The sequence below is a fragment of the Triturus cristatus genome, chromosome 9 (assembly GCF_964204655.1).
Source record: "Triturus cristatus chromosome 9, aTriCri1.1, whole genome shotgun sequence".
In the NCBI taxonomy this organism is placed as follows: Eukaryota; Metazoa; Chordata; class Amphibia; order Caudata; family Salamandridae; genus Triturus; species Triturus cristatus.
In genome coordinates this window covers 50,788,954-50,804,633 of record NC_140592.1, presented here as the reverse complement: position 1 = coordinate 50,804,633, position 15,680 = coordinate 50,788,954, and the positions used below count along the sequence as shown (strand labels likewise).

The 15,680-nt window shown below is 44.8% G+C and overlaps 1 protein-coding gene across 1 annotated transcript in view; it reads right to left on the bottom strand.

Moving 5' to 3' along the window:
• The window catches only part of LOC146797369 (uncharacterized), a 401,286-nt gene that overhangs the window by 126,137 nt on the left and 259,469 nt on the right, over window positions 1-15,680 (bottom strand). The window contains exons 71-74 of the mRNA XM_085624372.1: window positions 13,715-13,783; window positions 4,117-4,152; window positions 267-308; window positions 16-60 (exon numbers count right to left, since the gene is read on the bottom strand). Coding sequence (XP_085480498.1) covers window positions 16-60; window positions 267-308; window positions 4,117-4,152; window positions 13,715-13,783 — 192 coding nt within the window. The remainder of the gene's footprint in view (window positions 1-15; window positions 61-266; window positions 309-4,116; window positions 4,153-13,714; window positions 13,784-15,680) is intronic.

Sequence of the window (15,680 nt, the reverse complement as noted above, 5' to 3'; positions counted from 1 at the left end):
TGGTTGGCTAATCACCTTTTCTCCCCTAGGGCCTGGCACTCCTCGGTCACCCTTTTCACCCTAAAAAATATTAATTAAAAAAGACAACTATTACTTTTCTTATTCTAGGGTCCGTTTTTCCTACCAGTAACATCCCTTAAAACAGGGTATCAGCAACAATGGGCACTCTAACGATTGAAATAACAAATGATTAACACAAATAGACAATGCTAGATCTGCAATTCCAAATTATTTGAACAATTGTAATGATATTTAACATAACTCACACGTTCGCCTAGGATGACTTCTGCTTGGGCGCCGGGAGCTCCCTAGAAACAAATAAAAACGTATTTAAGTATATCTTGTTAGAAATTACTGTTGTTCTATTTAACCAAGCGTATTAACTAATTAGCCTCCCAACAAAAATATTTGTTTCATATTAGTTGTTGGCGTCAAAACATCTGAACAACACAGCAAGCCACGTTTTTGTTTTGAAGAAAAAAGAAGTTGCAATTACACTGTCAGCAAATTGGACTGCTTATGTGTGTCGGAAAATTGGCAAGACCATGGCCCTATGTATCATTCTTGGGTTGCTAAGCAGCTGCTGTTTTTAGGTTTTGGCCTGACGTAAGCAGCGCATGCGCTGCTCTCGTCATACGAGGCTTCTTGGAATCGATACGATTCCAGAAGCCTCGTCCCAGCTCCGCCTTCAGTTTTTATTCGTGCGCATCGTTTGGCGTCACAAATTATGCCAAAGCCAGTGCAATCATTGCACTGAAGGCATGTCAATCCCTCATTTTTGCTACCCTGTCTCCTTTGATCCACGCCCAGGGGGATTGGATCTCTTACAGGCGGCGGGAGACAGTGCCTCCTAATTAGCCGCTACGCACTTTTTTGTGAGCATTCGCCTTTGGCAAAGGGCAGCCGCATGTTTATTTTTAATTATAAACAAGCGGCTGTGTTTGCAAAAGCCGAGAGCTTGTGTTCAAAAGCTGTCTTCACAACCCTTTAGCATGTGCACACGATCTGCATTTTGTTGCCAGATCTGAAACGTTGACAGCGTCAGGGGTTAGCTTACACCACCGTCCGTCTACTAATGGTTTTGTAAAACTACAATTCCCTTTTATGTATCGCCTCATACAGCAGTCCTCAGTCCTGCTGTTTCTATACGCTGTAAATCATATGTTACTGTTAACCAGCTTAATAGTAATCAACTCAGTGCAGACTCAAGGAAAATGGCAGGCTGAGTCGGCCTCGCTGGGATTCAAACTCACGACTTGCAGATCCACCACATGCTTCAGAGCGGGCATTCCCCTCACTGAACATCCCATAGAGGTTACGGACCAGTAATCCATTTGCAATGAACACTCCCCCACCCACTGGTCTTAGTCAAACGTTATGTAGAATGTCAGCCATGCTTTCATGTGTAGGTCGGACAGAGGCTGTGAACTGAACCCACTCTGGTTTCCGGTTCAGTGTCTTGCCCACCTATTATGAGCAGAAGTTGTTGGTACTCTGGTCGGTGCTGTGTTTCTCTTGCCCCCCCCCACCCCCCCCTTCCCAGCTCCTGCTCAGGGTGACGGGGTTAACGAGCTTCGAGTCGGGCTGAATGCAAGGGCTGAACAGAATGTTGTGCAGCCGGTTGTTAAGGACGTTTCCTCAGATTCCGCCTTTTGTTTATGATTTAGCTGGGCTGAGATTTTCCAGAAGTGTCTCCGACCTTAAGAGATCTCTGGGTTGCTAGCCCTCCCAATCAAAATATCATTAGAGTTCTGTCAATGCTCAGAGTTCAGTCAGCTGGATTTATTTGCAGTTTGTTTTTTGTTTCTTGAATTACATGTTATTTTGTATTTCTTATGCGGCATTTGATTCAGGGTAGTAAAATCCTATGCAGGTATAAACGTATTTTCATAATGGCGTTGGGTCTTGTCAGTGAGTGGCACTTGTGTAAAGCTCTGGAAACTGAACAGTACATAGGTTAAAAAAAACCTGGTTTGTATAACGCTGCTACATAGGTATGGAAAGACGGCAAGTGCATGTACTTCCGTTCACTGTGATGGGGTGCTCCAATGAACGTGCCTCGCATCCCACTAATCGCGTGTTTGTGTCTACCCCACGCAATGTCTGCCCCAACCATATTTCCATTTCCATAAACTTGTGGTGTGTCGTCGTTTTTCTGACGCGCACCGTTGGTACATTGACGCAGCGTGCAGCTGTGATCTGCCTCATAGTACTTTGCTGACAGTCACCAAATGCATGCAGCCCCGTCCCTGGTAGCCGTTCCTCCGCACCCAGAAATAACACTGAGTGTCTGTGTGGGAACCTAGAGTGGCTTAGTTTTAGGGAGCGTGACCTGAGCATATGCCAAGCAGGCTTGCAGGACCTGAAGGAATCCTCATAAACATGAACCCTTCTCTTCACCGAATTCAGCCAGTAATATTACTGTGTACATATGAATATAATCTACTTCACTTGTTGCGCACCTGATTGTTAGTGACTTTAAATACACGTTATGAGTTGTGCCCGTGTGCTGCTAATAAGTTGAACACTTTGGCTCTTTCCCACAAGCCTATCCTCACACTCCCAATATCACTCAACTGCAACACTCCGGATCACACCTCGCTTTTTTGTCTAAATAAAAATATCCTCAAGCCAGTGTCTTTCTTCTTTATTCGCCCTCCTTTCTCCTTGTTTTGAATCTCCCAAAGGAACAGCAATTGAATGTTAATAGTGAACAGAACCAGGCAGCAAGAAGGATCAGAACAATGGTGCGACGAGCAGTACAACAATGGAGCAGTGAGGCATTGGGGAAACCCGCCTCAGGGTGACGAGGAAGGGGGAGGACTGGGCATACAGTAAGAGGTTGTAGGGAAAGCTGTAAAGCAGCACGAGTTAAACCCCCTGTAGCTGCGACTGCCGGCTTGCCCTTGGGTGTCCATAAGGCGGTCCCAGGGGAAAACAAGCATTGAAAATGCAATAGGTCTCACTTTTGATTAAGTTAAAGCCATTTGCTTTGCTATACAATACCATCAGCAAAGCAAATGGCTATAACTTAATCAAAGGCGAGACCTATTGCGTTTTCAATGCTTGTTTGCACAGCCACTGGTCTGCGACCCAGGAATATTTTTGTGCCGAAACAAATGTAGGAATCACATTAGCCATGGCTGGACAGGCCTTTGATTCCATCGGGCATTTCCCCTGAGCGCTGGAGGCCTGTGTTGTAAGCCCGGGCCGCTCCAGGATTCACTGTCACTTTCTTGACTGCTCTGTGATCTGCCTACTGCCTTGGGCTAGGTTTGCAGTATATATACATACCACATATACATACATACATACCAATGTCCATAGCCCATGTTCACTGAGTGAAAGCTGGGTCTCACTGCCAACTTCCACTTTAACCCCTTCAGTGCCCATGACGAGATAGTCTCGTCATGGAGCGCGGTTGCGCTGTGCCCATGACGAGACTATCTCGTCATGGACCCCGCCTGCTAATGAAACGCCCGGCACAGGGCGTGGAAAGGGCGGGGCACTGAAGAGGTTAAGAATGGATACCACCCCTTCTGAGTGTCTCTAAGCCATCAAATGTTTAAAACAGCAACTGAGGCTGCAAACCTTTTAAACATTCCATAGAGAGCTCCTAAGGATGTAAAAAGGGGCACCCCTATCCCTCCCCCTTGTCCTAATAGTTCGTAATGTGAGGCAAAGTGTGCATTGTGATGTGCACAGGCATTTGCAACTCGCAACACAATTTTGATGCAATCCAACTTTGGGTTTTGTGATTTTGTGAACTTCAACGATTGCGACTCAAAAACCCTTTCATATCGGGTCATAGATTTAAAATATATTTGCATTGATACCAAGCACAAACTTGCAAAATTAGCTGTATTACAAAGAACAAAGAAAAATGGATCTTGTGGCCACATCTTTAATTCTAAGCTGAGACAACTGCAGAGTAGATGCCACTAAGTGACCGTTTAGCAAAGGGCACACAGAGTATGTAAAGTGACAGCTCATGCACATTTTGTATTTTACATTTATTATAATAAACTAATTTCTCAACACAAAGGACCCTGTTGCAGGTAGACAGGCTTCCTTGCAGCCCTCATTTTGTTGTGTATTTATTTCTTCTATTCTTACCCTTTCTCCTTTCGGTCCGGGTGGTCCAACCACGAACTGCAGATTGGAAGAAGAAAGACTGCATCATTAAAATGTTAACGGTTTTAGGTTTCTATGTGTAACAACTATCTAAGTTACTTTCAATAGCATTGAGTATGTTAGTTTTGAGCTTCATCCTGTGAACAAGAGGCTGCCTAAAATACTAGGGTGTTAATTAATAGAATATGGTAACATATTTGCCACTACAAATGCACCTTAGATCCTGGTTTATCAAAGTATGGATAGTTTAAAAATGTGATCTTTGTAATAAAAAAGTTTGCTTCAAATCATGACGACTTCATTTTTCATTGTAGAGCTAAACCCAACTAGGGTAACCAAGTGACGTAAACAACAGGCAGAACTATGCCTCAAAGCACTCCTGCAGCCTCTTCCTCAAGGAATTACCATCACGGCCCAAAAACCAGCAAACAAACTCCAACAGATGCAGTCGAAATAAAGAAGAAGAACGTCAAAGTGTCACTGCAGCACATGTCTCACAAAGTTTCTAGCTCTTATCACCAGTTCAAATGTAAAGGTAAATGTAGAGGTACTTGTATAGCGCACGACTACCCAGAGGCATCTCGGCGCTTGTACGAATACCGCTGAGGAACCCTTCCTGGCCTTTCCCTGTGAAGTGTCCACTCCTGGGCACCCCCAAGGTGAGGCCAGGCATCCTAGCGTTGTTGGGGCCGTTGTGGAGATTAAGCAAGCTATTGCCCAGAGTTGCAGAGTGGGACCCATGATTAGGATAGGCACGAGGCGAGAATTAACAGGTCTGAGGAAATTGAGCCCAAGACACGCCGGGGCGTGGATTGAACCCTGGTCCCGGGCCAGACTTCTGCATTAGGGTCTGCCACTCTAACCATTGAGCCACACTTCTCCACAAGCAGGCATAGGGTACATAAGTGCCAGCGTACCCTTTTTGAACAGGTGGTCAGACATTGAGGAGCCTGCTGGACAAAGACTGACGGCATAAAAGCAAGGCTTGATTCAGATACTCACATGGACATCAATCTGAAGATCTTACAGTCACTCAAAGACAGTATGAAGTGCCAAAAATAGTGCTCGGAAAAGATCGTAGCCTGCATATTGCTTACCAAAACCCAGTGAAGTTAAATATATGCAAGTTGTTACACGCTTACTAGACTTAACTCCACACATACCTGCCATATACCTGCCCAGTACATAGATGTGGAGTTAAGATTAGTAATCCTAGATTTACCTGTATATACTTATCTTCATGATTTTTTTGGAATCAATATTGGTTTAGATGGTTTTGAAGTGAGATATTTGTGTTCTCAATATTTTGACGCACAACCGCACACAAAGGGAGAATGTAAGGTGCTTGGAACACATGCACTGACAGGGTAAAGGAGGTTGGAGCACACAGGTAACCCCAGAGGAAAACTGGGAACTCCAGGAAAGACATTATGAGGTTGCTTGGGCTATTTGAGCACAGAGGATTAAGAGCTTGGAGCAAAAGTAAAGTGGGAGGATAATGGGCACGTGGAAAGTGTGAAGTTAGGTTCATTCAAGGGATAAAGTATACGTGATGAACCAGTCATGTTTCCAGGATGCTCAAAAGAATCTAAATACTTGTTATGGCCACACCAATGTATCCAATCGAATGATGTCATCTACACTTGTGATTGGCACAGCATACTGTAAAATATTACATTAATTGGATAGCTGGGAATTGCATATAGAAGCTAACACTTGTAGCATTTTTATGTATACAGAGAATGAATGGAAAAGATAGACACTTGCCATTTTGACAAATATTAAATTTGTCGGAAGACACTTTAAGGATTACAGTCAAAACAGAAAGATTTGCTTCAGAAACTCCCCTAAACAGTATTTGTAATACTTCTGAAAAATGAGTTTCAATTTGCATTTTTCAAACAGCTGAATCAAGAATTTAGAAAGATATATTACCACAAATGTCCTACTTTTGAAATAAAGGTCTGTTAATATTACACACCAGCAGATGAGAACTGTTGTCAAAGGTTTCTGGGCTTATGGTCTTTTAACATGTTCCAGTACCTTGTTGTAATCCCAATCAAAATACTTTCAAATACAGGCGACAAGGAGCCACTAATTGAAATATACTACAACACAAATACCACATGTAACCCAAGGTTGAGCAGGCCATTATGTTGCATATAACAAATTGTTATTTTAAACTTGGGCATCGCCCTAATCACTGGGCCTGTAAGTGACTTGATGTTTTATGCTTGGAAATGGTGAAAAAGTGTCTAGATGATCTACTGACTTGCTTAGGCTGCATTAATTCTACAATATCCTTCATTACGATGGGAGGTCCAGGTTCCACTCAGTTAGACCTACTCGATAGCAATCTTAAGGAGTGACAGCACACGCATGTTGATTGTCAACTGTATGAATGAATATTTGATTGGCTTGTTGCCTGTTGACATTTCTGCCTACAACTCCTGACCCCGATCGATGCAGAGGTATGCTTGATTATATATTTCTTTCTTGAAAGTTCAATAATAATTGTGCAGATTTTTAAATGAAAGGATAGAGAGCAACAGCCATTTTACTGCTAATGTTCTTCATCAGATGAGTACCTCTTCAGAGAGACATAAGTCACATATATTTTCAGTAAACAAATTCAGTCCTTGAAAAGCTGAAAGATCTTTTACAAAAGGCTTCTTTTTTAGAGGACTAGTTCATTAAATATAAGCAATGCTGCTGATTCACTTTTGCTGTACGATTCTTGCAGCCATATTACACAGCAATATTCATTTGATACCCGCTCTTGCACTTCTAGGCTTGCAAGTGGTCACTTTAAGTAAGAAAGGTTCACTTAGGTACTATGTGGTGTGCTCAGTCATTTATTCCACACCATACAGTAAACGTATAGGTGACAATGTTTACATGATATAATAATTTCTCTGGAGTGAACTATGAGAAGCAGAAATGTAGAATTCTGCTCACAATTCTGCCTTTGTTCCAACAAAACCACTTTGACAGGTGTTCCTCGGGGTAATTTTCCACATATGTCTGAGTATGTGTGGGTCACTCTTTACGCCAATTCTGTTGCCTGCCCACCTCTGGATCTAGATTTGAAATTTCCTCCATTAATATGAATATAGTTGATATAATGTTACAATTCAGGGGCAGATTTACAATAACTGGTGCATCCCTGCATATCTGCAGGGATGTGCCAATTATTGTGCGTCACGGCTCCGCCACCATGGATGCACCGCATTTACAATGCGGCGCACCATGGGGCAAAAAACGGACAGATGCATGATGCATCTGTGTTGTAAAGGCACCGCATTGCTGGAGTTGCGTCGCAAGCGCGACGCAGCTCCAGCGAGGCTCTGGGGTGCCCTATCTTCACAATGCTGCGTCAATCCTTACGCCTGCTTCAAGCAGGCGCAGGGTTTTGACGCAGCATGGGCTCAAAAGTGACTGAGTGAAATCTTGTAGATTTCACTCAGCCACTTTTAGGAGGCGTTCCTGCGATGGAACGCCCCCCCATGCACAGGAACGCCTACTTCTGGCGCAGGGCTTTACAACGTGACGCATCTCCCAGATGCGTCATGTTGTAAATACCCCACATAATGGCGCTGGTTTTGCGCCGCCGCTGTATCACAAAAGTGACGCAACGGCGGCGTAAAAGAGGAGCAAGGGGCTTGTAAATCTGCCCCTCAGTCTTTTAAAAGGTCTGCCAGTACCCGCTCAAATAGTGCCTTCAAAATTGGTCCTTATTGTTGGTCCCAAATTCTGTTCCCGTTCTTTCAATTTAGACTGAAATCTGATACATTTGAATATTTTTGGATGGGAGTGTAACTACTGTCCATATGCAAAAAAGGAGAGGGATAGGTCTCTACTGAATAAGCTACTTACCTTCATTAATACTATGAACACTCCTATCGAACTGCAGATTTCTAACATTTAAAACATTACCCAGACACCAGACTGGATCAGAATTTTTTTCACAGTAGTGCTCCCACACACACTAGGTGGCATTGTGTTGCTCTGCGTTGGCCTTATCTACCTGGAGAGTGACAGAACAGAGTCGCATATAAGCGCCACCACAGTGCACTGATGTCAGTATCTTGCTCGTTGCTTTCTGGGCCCTTGGACGCAGAACACAAAACAATTGGAGGTACCAGTGTGCAGATCCCTAATTTGAAACCTTTTTTGATGGTAAAAAGAGACTACACCACAGAATAGGGTGGTGGAAGAGAGTGAGAAATCTGTGGTCAAATCAAGTATCCACCATAAATAGCTTTACCAAAGGTAAGTAACTTGTTCCTCTGATGGATACTTCAAACCAAAGATTTCTCATCTTTGTAATAGGTTCCAGAGAAGTACTTTCCAATGTGGAGGGCGTGTGGAGTGGGCTCAGACCAAAAAGTCCTGTAGGACCGAATGGGTGAAATGCCCTTCCTGGTGGACCTCCCTTTAAAGGCAGTAGTGCTTTATGAACATTTGCACTGACACCCAAGTCGTGGCCTGGCAGATGTCTAGAAGAGGCACTTTGCATGCCAATGCAGTGATTCCAGCCTTGGCCTTGGTTGAATGGGCCCTCAGTCCTTCCAGAGGCTGCTTTTTAGCTAATGTGTAGCAAATCTTAATGCAAAGGACTAGCCTCACTGACAGAGTTCTGCACTGCCTTACCTTTATTTGCCATAAAGAACCCCACAAAAAGCTTATCCTCCACCCGATGGTCTCTGGTGCGATCGATGTAAAAGCTCAAGGCTCTTATGGGGTCCAGTCAATGAAGTCTTTCTTTTTTCAAGATGTGAGGCGTGGCAAAGAACGTTGGGAGAGTGATGGATTGACTGACGTGAAAAGGCGTCACCACTTTTGGCAAGAAGGCCACCCAGGTCCTCAACATCAGCTTGCCTGGGAAAAAGGTGGTGTAGAGCAACTGCACTAAGAGAGCTTGAAGCTCACTCATGTAATGAGCTGAAGTGATTGCAATGAGGAATATCATTTTGTAAGTTAGTAGTTGCAACTTGCAGCAGTGCATTGGCTTGAAGGGGGTACACATGAGGAACATCAGGACCAAGTTAAGATTCTATTGTGTCACCACAAACAGTTTGGGAGGGAACATGTGTGTCAAACCTTTAACAAACCACACCAGGTGATATAAACAAGGATGTTCGCTCTGGAAACACACAAAAGCTGTCGGGTCTACAAATAATCTTTACTAGTGCCCACTGTAAGATCTTGCTGGGCTAAAGATAAAACAAAAAGATAACTGTGTTGAAGACTCTGCAACAGACCACACATTTGTCCCAATGTCCGGCATGAATGTACTTTGTGGAGGGACACCCAGTTGCGAGGATGACATCCACAGCCTAAGCTGGTACATTTAATACAGTAAACTGCCTCTACTCAATATCCACTCTTGGAAGTGTAGATTGCAGATTTGGGTTCAGATCCCTGCTCTGCTGCTGTCACAGATGATCCACTCGAAGTGGTAGCCTATTCAGAGGACAGGTGTTCAAACCTGGAGGTTCAGGGTACCACACTCCAACGTGCAAAGATTTGACACTGCGCATTCTCAATGGTGGTGAAAAAATCCAACCACAACAAGATGATGGACAGTGCTGAAACTTTTCAACCACACACCCCGAAACTGGTCCCTGGATGCTTGTTACCGGTCCAGGGAGGACCTGGCCTGGCAGTTGGAGCTAGACTGATCCCCTGAGGAAGACTGATTTGCATATGGCTGGGTCTAAACTGGGGTGGCATAGTGAGCAAAACAGCAATGGATTAAACCCAGATATGTGACCGGGGGTGAGTGTTTGAAAAGCTTCAGCACTCCATCAATCATCTTGTGTTTGCAGTGAAAAGATCCAGCCAGGACCCTCCCCACTGTTGGAAGATGCCCTAAGCCACCATGGAATGCAACCACTATTTGTGACCCACCAGGCGTTATCAGCTGAGCTTGTTCCCCTGGCATTTAAAGATCCCACCAGGTGTTTCATGATCAGGGAGATGCCCTGATGTTCCAGCTAACCCCAGAAGCCTCTTGGCACAGGACCCAGAATCCCACTCTACACTGCTTGCTGCAGTACCACATGGTGGTGGTGCTCCCCATGACAATCTGCACCAGCCTTTCCTTGATGGATGGCAGGAAGGTCTCTAATGCCACAAGGATAGCCCGCCGTTCCAATAGATTTATGTGCTGCCAGAGACTAGGGTGCTCTGATGTGAACCTCTCCGAGTTTACCCCATTGCACAGCAGTGAGACATCTGTCACCACCAACAGTTCTGGTTGGGAGAGAGGTCTGCCGCTGGTCAGGGTGAGATCAAGCTGCCAGATCTCCTCAAAATCGTGGATGAAATGTGACGTCTCCTTGATTCTGGGCCCACAGAGACTTCAGATCCCACTGGAGAGCCTGCATATGCCATCTGGTGAACTGAACAAGGAAGATGCATGAAGCCAGCAGGCCAAGATCCTCAGACCTGCTCTCACCTAGATCTAGGACAGAAGCTGAAACACTGGGATCATAGGCCAAATGACCTGGACTCATTGCTATTGGGGACAGGACCTGCACCTAGTCTAGAACAGCTACTGAAAAGTGAAGCCTTTGCAAAGGAGTCCGGTGTGACTCCGGCTTACTCATGAAGAACTCCAATGATGTCAGGAGGTTTGCTGGCATCTGGAGGTGCCCACTACTAGCACTTTCATAAACACCCGAGGGGCACTAGAAAGGCAGAAAGGGAGCATGGCAAACTGAAAATGCTCCTGGCCAACCTTGAACCACAGGTAATGTCTGTGACCGTGCAGAACAGGCACATGAAAATACACCTCCTGCACATCCAAAGCAACCTTCCAGTTGCTCAGATCCAAGGCAGACAGAACTTGGGCAAGTATGACTATGTTGAATTTGTCCTTCCGTAGAAATGGATTCAAATGGAGAAGATCTAAAATAGGATGAAAGCCTCTGTCCTTCTTCAGCATGAGGAAATAGGAGTGATAACTTCGAAGTCCAAAGATGGCACCCTCTCGATGGCTTCTTTGGCCTGTAGAGCCTGCACCCCATGCATCAAGATGGATAGGTGCGCCACTGAAAGTCACACTTATGTGGGAGGAAGCTGTGGTGGGCTAGAAAGGAACAGTAGGGCGCAACCCTGAGGGGCGATCTGAAGGACCCAACTGTTGGATGCCATGCACTTCCACCCTGGGAGAAAATGTCTGATCCTGCTTCCTACAGTGTGGTTGTGTGCACTAAAGGCAAACTAAAGCAACCTGGGGGCAGATGCCAGTGGGCAGGGGACTGAGAAATACAGTGTCGTTGGTAACCTGCATGCTATCTGTTTGATCCCCATCTCCGGCCATGAAAGGACTAGGGTGACACTTGCACATGCACGTAGTTACAAAGGGTAGAGAGGAGTCCCTTTGGACAATCTGTAAGACCCAGCAGTCTGATGCCTCTGACCACCAGTGGAGTAGGTGATGGCATATCCTGCCTCCCTATGGGTGCCCATGATATTTGGAGGGCAAACTAAAGAGGCTTGGAAGCAGCGGCTGGTGGTGGAAGGTTGGTAGGTGGTGGACTGACCCGGCCATTGGCTGCCTGTCTTACATTGTCTATGGCATTTGCGTCTTTGGCTACGAAAAATCTGGTAAGCCTGCTGACTGTGGTGGCTGGGTGGGAATGGCGTGGCTGGAGACCCCTTATTTGGGCAAGAAAAGGGTGGAAGGTGGATTGGAGTTGGTGAGGGGCCATTGACAAGCTCAAAGACATGGCCGCAGTTCTGCTGTCCTTAAAGCGTTCCTGCTGAATCTGCCTCCTCTCCAAAGAGGCAAAAGCCATTAAAGGGCATGTACATGAGCGAAGCCTTGGCATCCCCTGAAAAGCAAATCGTTCTCACCCAGGCGTAGCGCAGCAAGGCCACTGACAAAGTAATAGCTCAGTCAGTCGTGTCAAGCCCACACCTTACGTTGAGTTTTGCTGCATCTCGCCCATAAGCATTAGCTGGGTAAGTATGACTCGGGCCTCCCCTGAGACCATAGGCAGCACTTGCACAACCAAGACCCATATCATAAGGGAATAACTGTTCACTAGGCAAGCGGTGTTCACTGACTGCAGTGCTAGGGTGGCGGAAGGGAACAGTCTCTTGCCAAAGTTATCTAGCCTCTTCAATTGCATATGCAGTGGAGTGGTGGGAACGTGCTGTGATTAATCCTGACGTTACAAAAACAAGGATCATTAGGGACCAAGGGTAATTACGTAAGGAAACTTGGCGTCTACAGGAGCAGGGTGATGGTGGCAGGCAATCGTCTTATTCACAGGAGCCCCTGTGTAGGGCTTGGATCAGGTCCCGAGTAGGACGTATGTAAAGGCTTCATTGGAGAGGAGAAAGGGTTCAGAAGGAAAGACTCCTAGCTGAAGCACCTACGTCAAGACTTTTGTCTTGACTGCCACTGTGGGCAACGTAACATCCAGGACCTCAGCCGCCCTAGGCACCACCATTGCAAAAAAAAGATCCCTCCTCCGTAGCTAAGGTGGGAGGAGATACCAGGCACCTGTCACGTGAGGTGTCTAAGCCAGTGACCTCCGCCAGTTCCTCGTACCAGTTGTCCTGTTCCTCATATCAGAGCTGGTAACCATATAGGTCCATAGACCCCCTCCCCCCCATTTGTCTCCCTCACCTGGCCTATCAAACAAATAAGGCACTGGCTCTGCTCTGGGAAGCATGGACCAGGTCAGCGCTGTAGTTGGTGCCGGACGATGTCAGAATCGGGAATAACGATGGGGGTGGTGCCACCGAGGGGCGTCACAGGGGCATCGGCACTGGAGCAGCCATCGAGGAAGTGTGCACTCCACCAAGTCTCGTTATGTTTTTATAAAGCTAAGTGGGTGTGTCGTTTTCAATTGCACATGCAAAAGACCTTTATATATTTAATTACATGATTATTTTCACACGAGTAATTGTACTCCCAGGAGTGTCTTAAACGTTGTACACGCACCAACCTATTATTTGTGAGTATTTTCCATAATTTTGCTGAACCCTTTCTGTCGTAGAACTGGGTGGAGACTAGCTCATAGAAAATAAAGGAGTAAATCCTTGAGAGGGTGGAAATGAGAGTCAACACCTCCAAAATAGGTGGTGTGGAGAGGTAAGTGGCTTCTCCGTTAGGAAGGAAATTTGTATTGTAAAAAATTTAATTACAAAAACAATTACAGGAGCATTTCTGGAAAAACTGTGACAGTCACCGTGTCCCAACAGTACTTAGGAAATCCTTGTGAATTACACAAAAATGGTAAATCAGCTAAAAATGCAGGAGCAGAGCTGCAGGGGTAGATTGTTGACATTCAGTGTAGGATGTGACTTAACTCTCAGATTGAGAAAATGGAAAGTAGATCAAATTACTTTGCAATATTACCCCTTCCTTCAGCACTCTGCGGTCAAACCATTATTAATAACAGTTTTACTTGCAAAGAAATAATATAACGTGAAAAAATAATATGAGATGTACATTAATGACCACAACAGTCTTTTATAGTGGATAGTGCATTAATCCTCATAGTCTGCTAAAACATAAGGTGATTATGGCAAAAGACCAAAAGGCAGCTCAGCTTACCTCGCCAGGTGTTCCAGAATCCCCCACCATGCCTTTCGGGCCAGCAGGGCCTGGTGGACCTTGAATACCCTAAAAGACAATGGGAAAAATGTAGAGTACATCACTGGTAACCCTGTGCTCTTCATTTACAACTCATTGCACAGCAACTCGATAAAGTATAATCTAGCATTTTAACATAAAATGAGAGTGAGTGGGTGAGTGAGAGGGAAGGGATTGCACTAGTATTTATTTATAGCATTTATAATACACAACTGTCACTATACAGGTATCCTGGCGCTAAGAGCTTCCATCTGGACAGAGGAGCTGCTGGTGTAAGCACATGGAGACCACACGGTCACATGGGGAAGAGCCAGGTCTTCAAGGCTTTTTCTGAACTGCAATAGTTCAGTTGACGATCTAAGAGTGACTGACAACTTGTTCCAAAGCTGTGCTGCTTAACCATAAAGGCTCATCCACCTTGTCTAGTCTTACGGATCTGGTTACACAGAGGAGGTTCGCTGATGCAGAACTGAGGCATCTCCCAGGGGTGTATCTCTTAAATCTCCATTGCAGGGGTACAGGGCCCATGCCCTGTATGGCCTTGAAGACAATACACATAGATCTGAAGGTTATCCTCTGTTTCAGTAGAAGAAAATAAAGTTCCTTCATCAACAAATAGATGATGCTTTACCACTTTTGTGGTTGCAGACCACTGATGTTAATCCACTGTCCATTGAGTTCAAACAGGGCTTGAGGTTATGCCTGAGGGATAAAAAGGAAGAGAGATGCCCGTAGGAGGCGTATATTCCATATTTTTGAAGCTTGGAGGCGGAAGGCTGTTACTCCTACCTAGTGAGAACTAAGTGTAAACATGAAGGATGTCAAGTGACAAACTGGTGAATCCAGTCTTAAGGAACAGTGTTCAATGTATTCCACCATTACCAGAATCCTCAAAGCATCTTGGTGGCTGTGCAGAGTTTAAAAATGTGAAGCATATTAGAGGAACCCTACAGTGTTACCAAAGAATTATGTGATAAATGGAAGGAATCACTGATACATTTCAGTTCAATTAGAAGCCATTCTGGCCAATCCAACCTCTGACTGTGAATACAAAAAAAAATTCCTACACACATGTGCATGTCACATGTCAGTAACCAATGGCATACACTATTTTGTGAAGTGTGGAATTAGTAATATCACATTTCACACTTTAATCCATACCATGAATACATACTGTATTTGTTCTCTTGGTATCAGAATACATTTGTAATTATAAGCTAATGCATTATTTGTGCAGCAGCAGCATTTAATATCCTGAAGACTGCAGTATGGCAATAGCCTTTATTTGAGCATTTCAAAACCTTTACTGGTATGTTCACACATGAGGCAGAACACTGGCACAACGAAGCTCTTGGCTGCTAAACTGTTTAAAATTGATTCAAGGGTATCTTGTAACCTCAGCATCCATCATGGGGACATCTGTGTGATATACACAGCAAGAGGTGCAACAGATCCCTCCTTTATCAGCACAAACTGTCTCCTCATGCGTCCGCACACCCTAAAGATGCTACTTAGTGAATGTTGGCTGTGCCTACTTTACACAGTCAATGAAAAGTAAGATATTTCTTCTTTCTGCTATCTATGACTATTGAATTCTCTACCACTGAACCTGCACAAAACGCCCTCTATTCCCAAGTTCCACATGAGATTAAAGTTTAGCTTGTTTTAAAGTCTGATTTGACCTGTCCCATTTAGTACCAAGAAGCCCATAGGTGTATGGATACTTTCTAATTGGCACAGTACAATGCAATACACAATACAACACCACACAGGGTTCACAGAGCCTGGATAGGCATTTTCTGAGAGAAAAATACCTAATCTGACGTCCTAAGGAACTAAATCGATCCAGGGTGAAAGCTCAACATAAAACAGCCAAAGAGATAGTTTTCAGAAGGATCAAAATGTTACACAGAATTCAAAGCTGAGA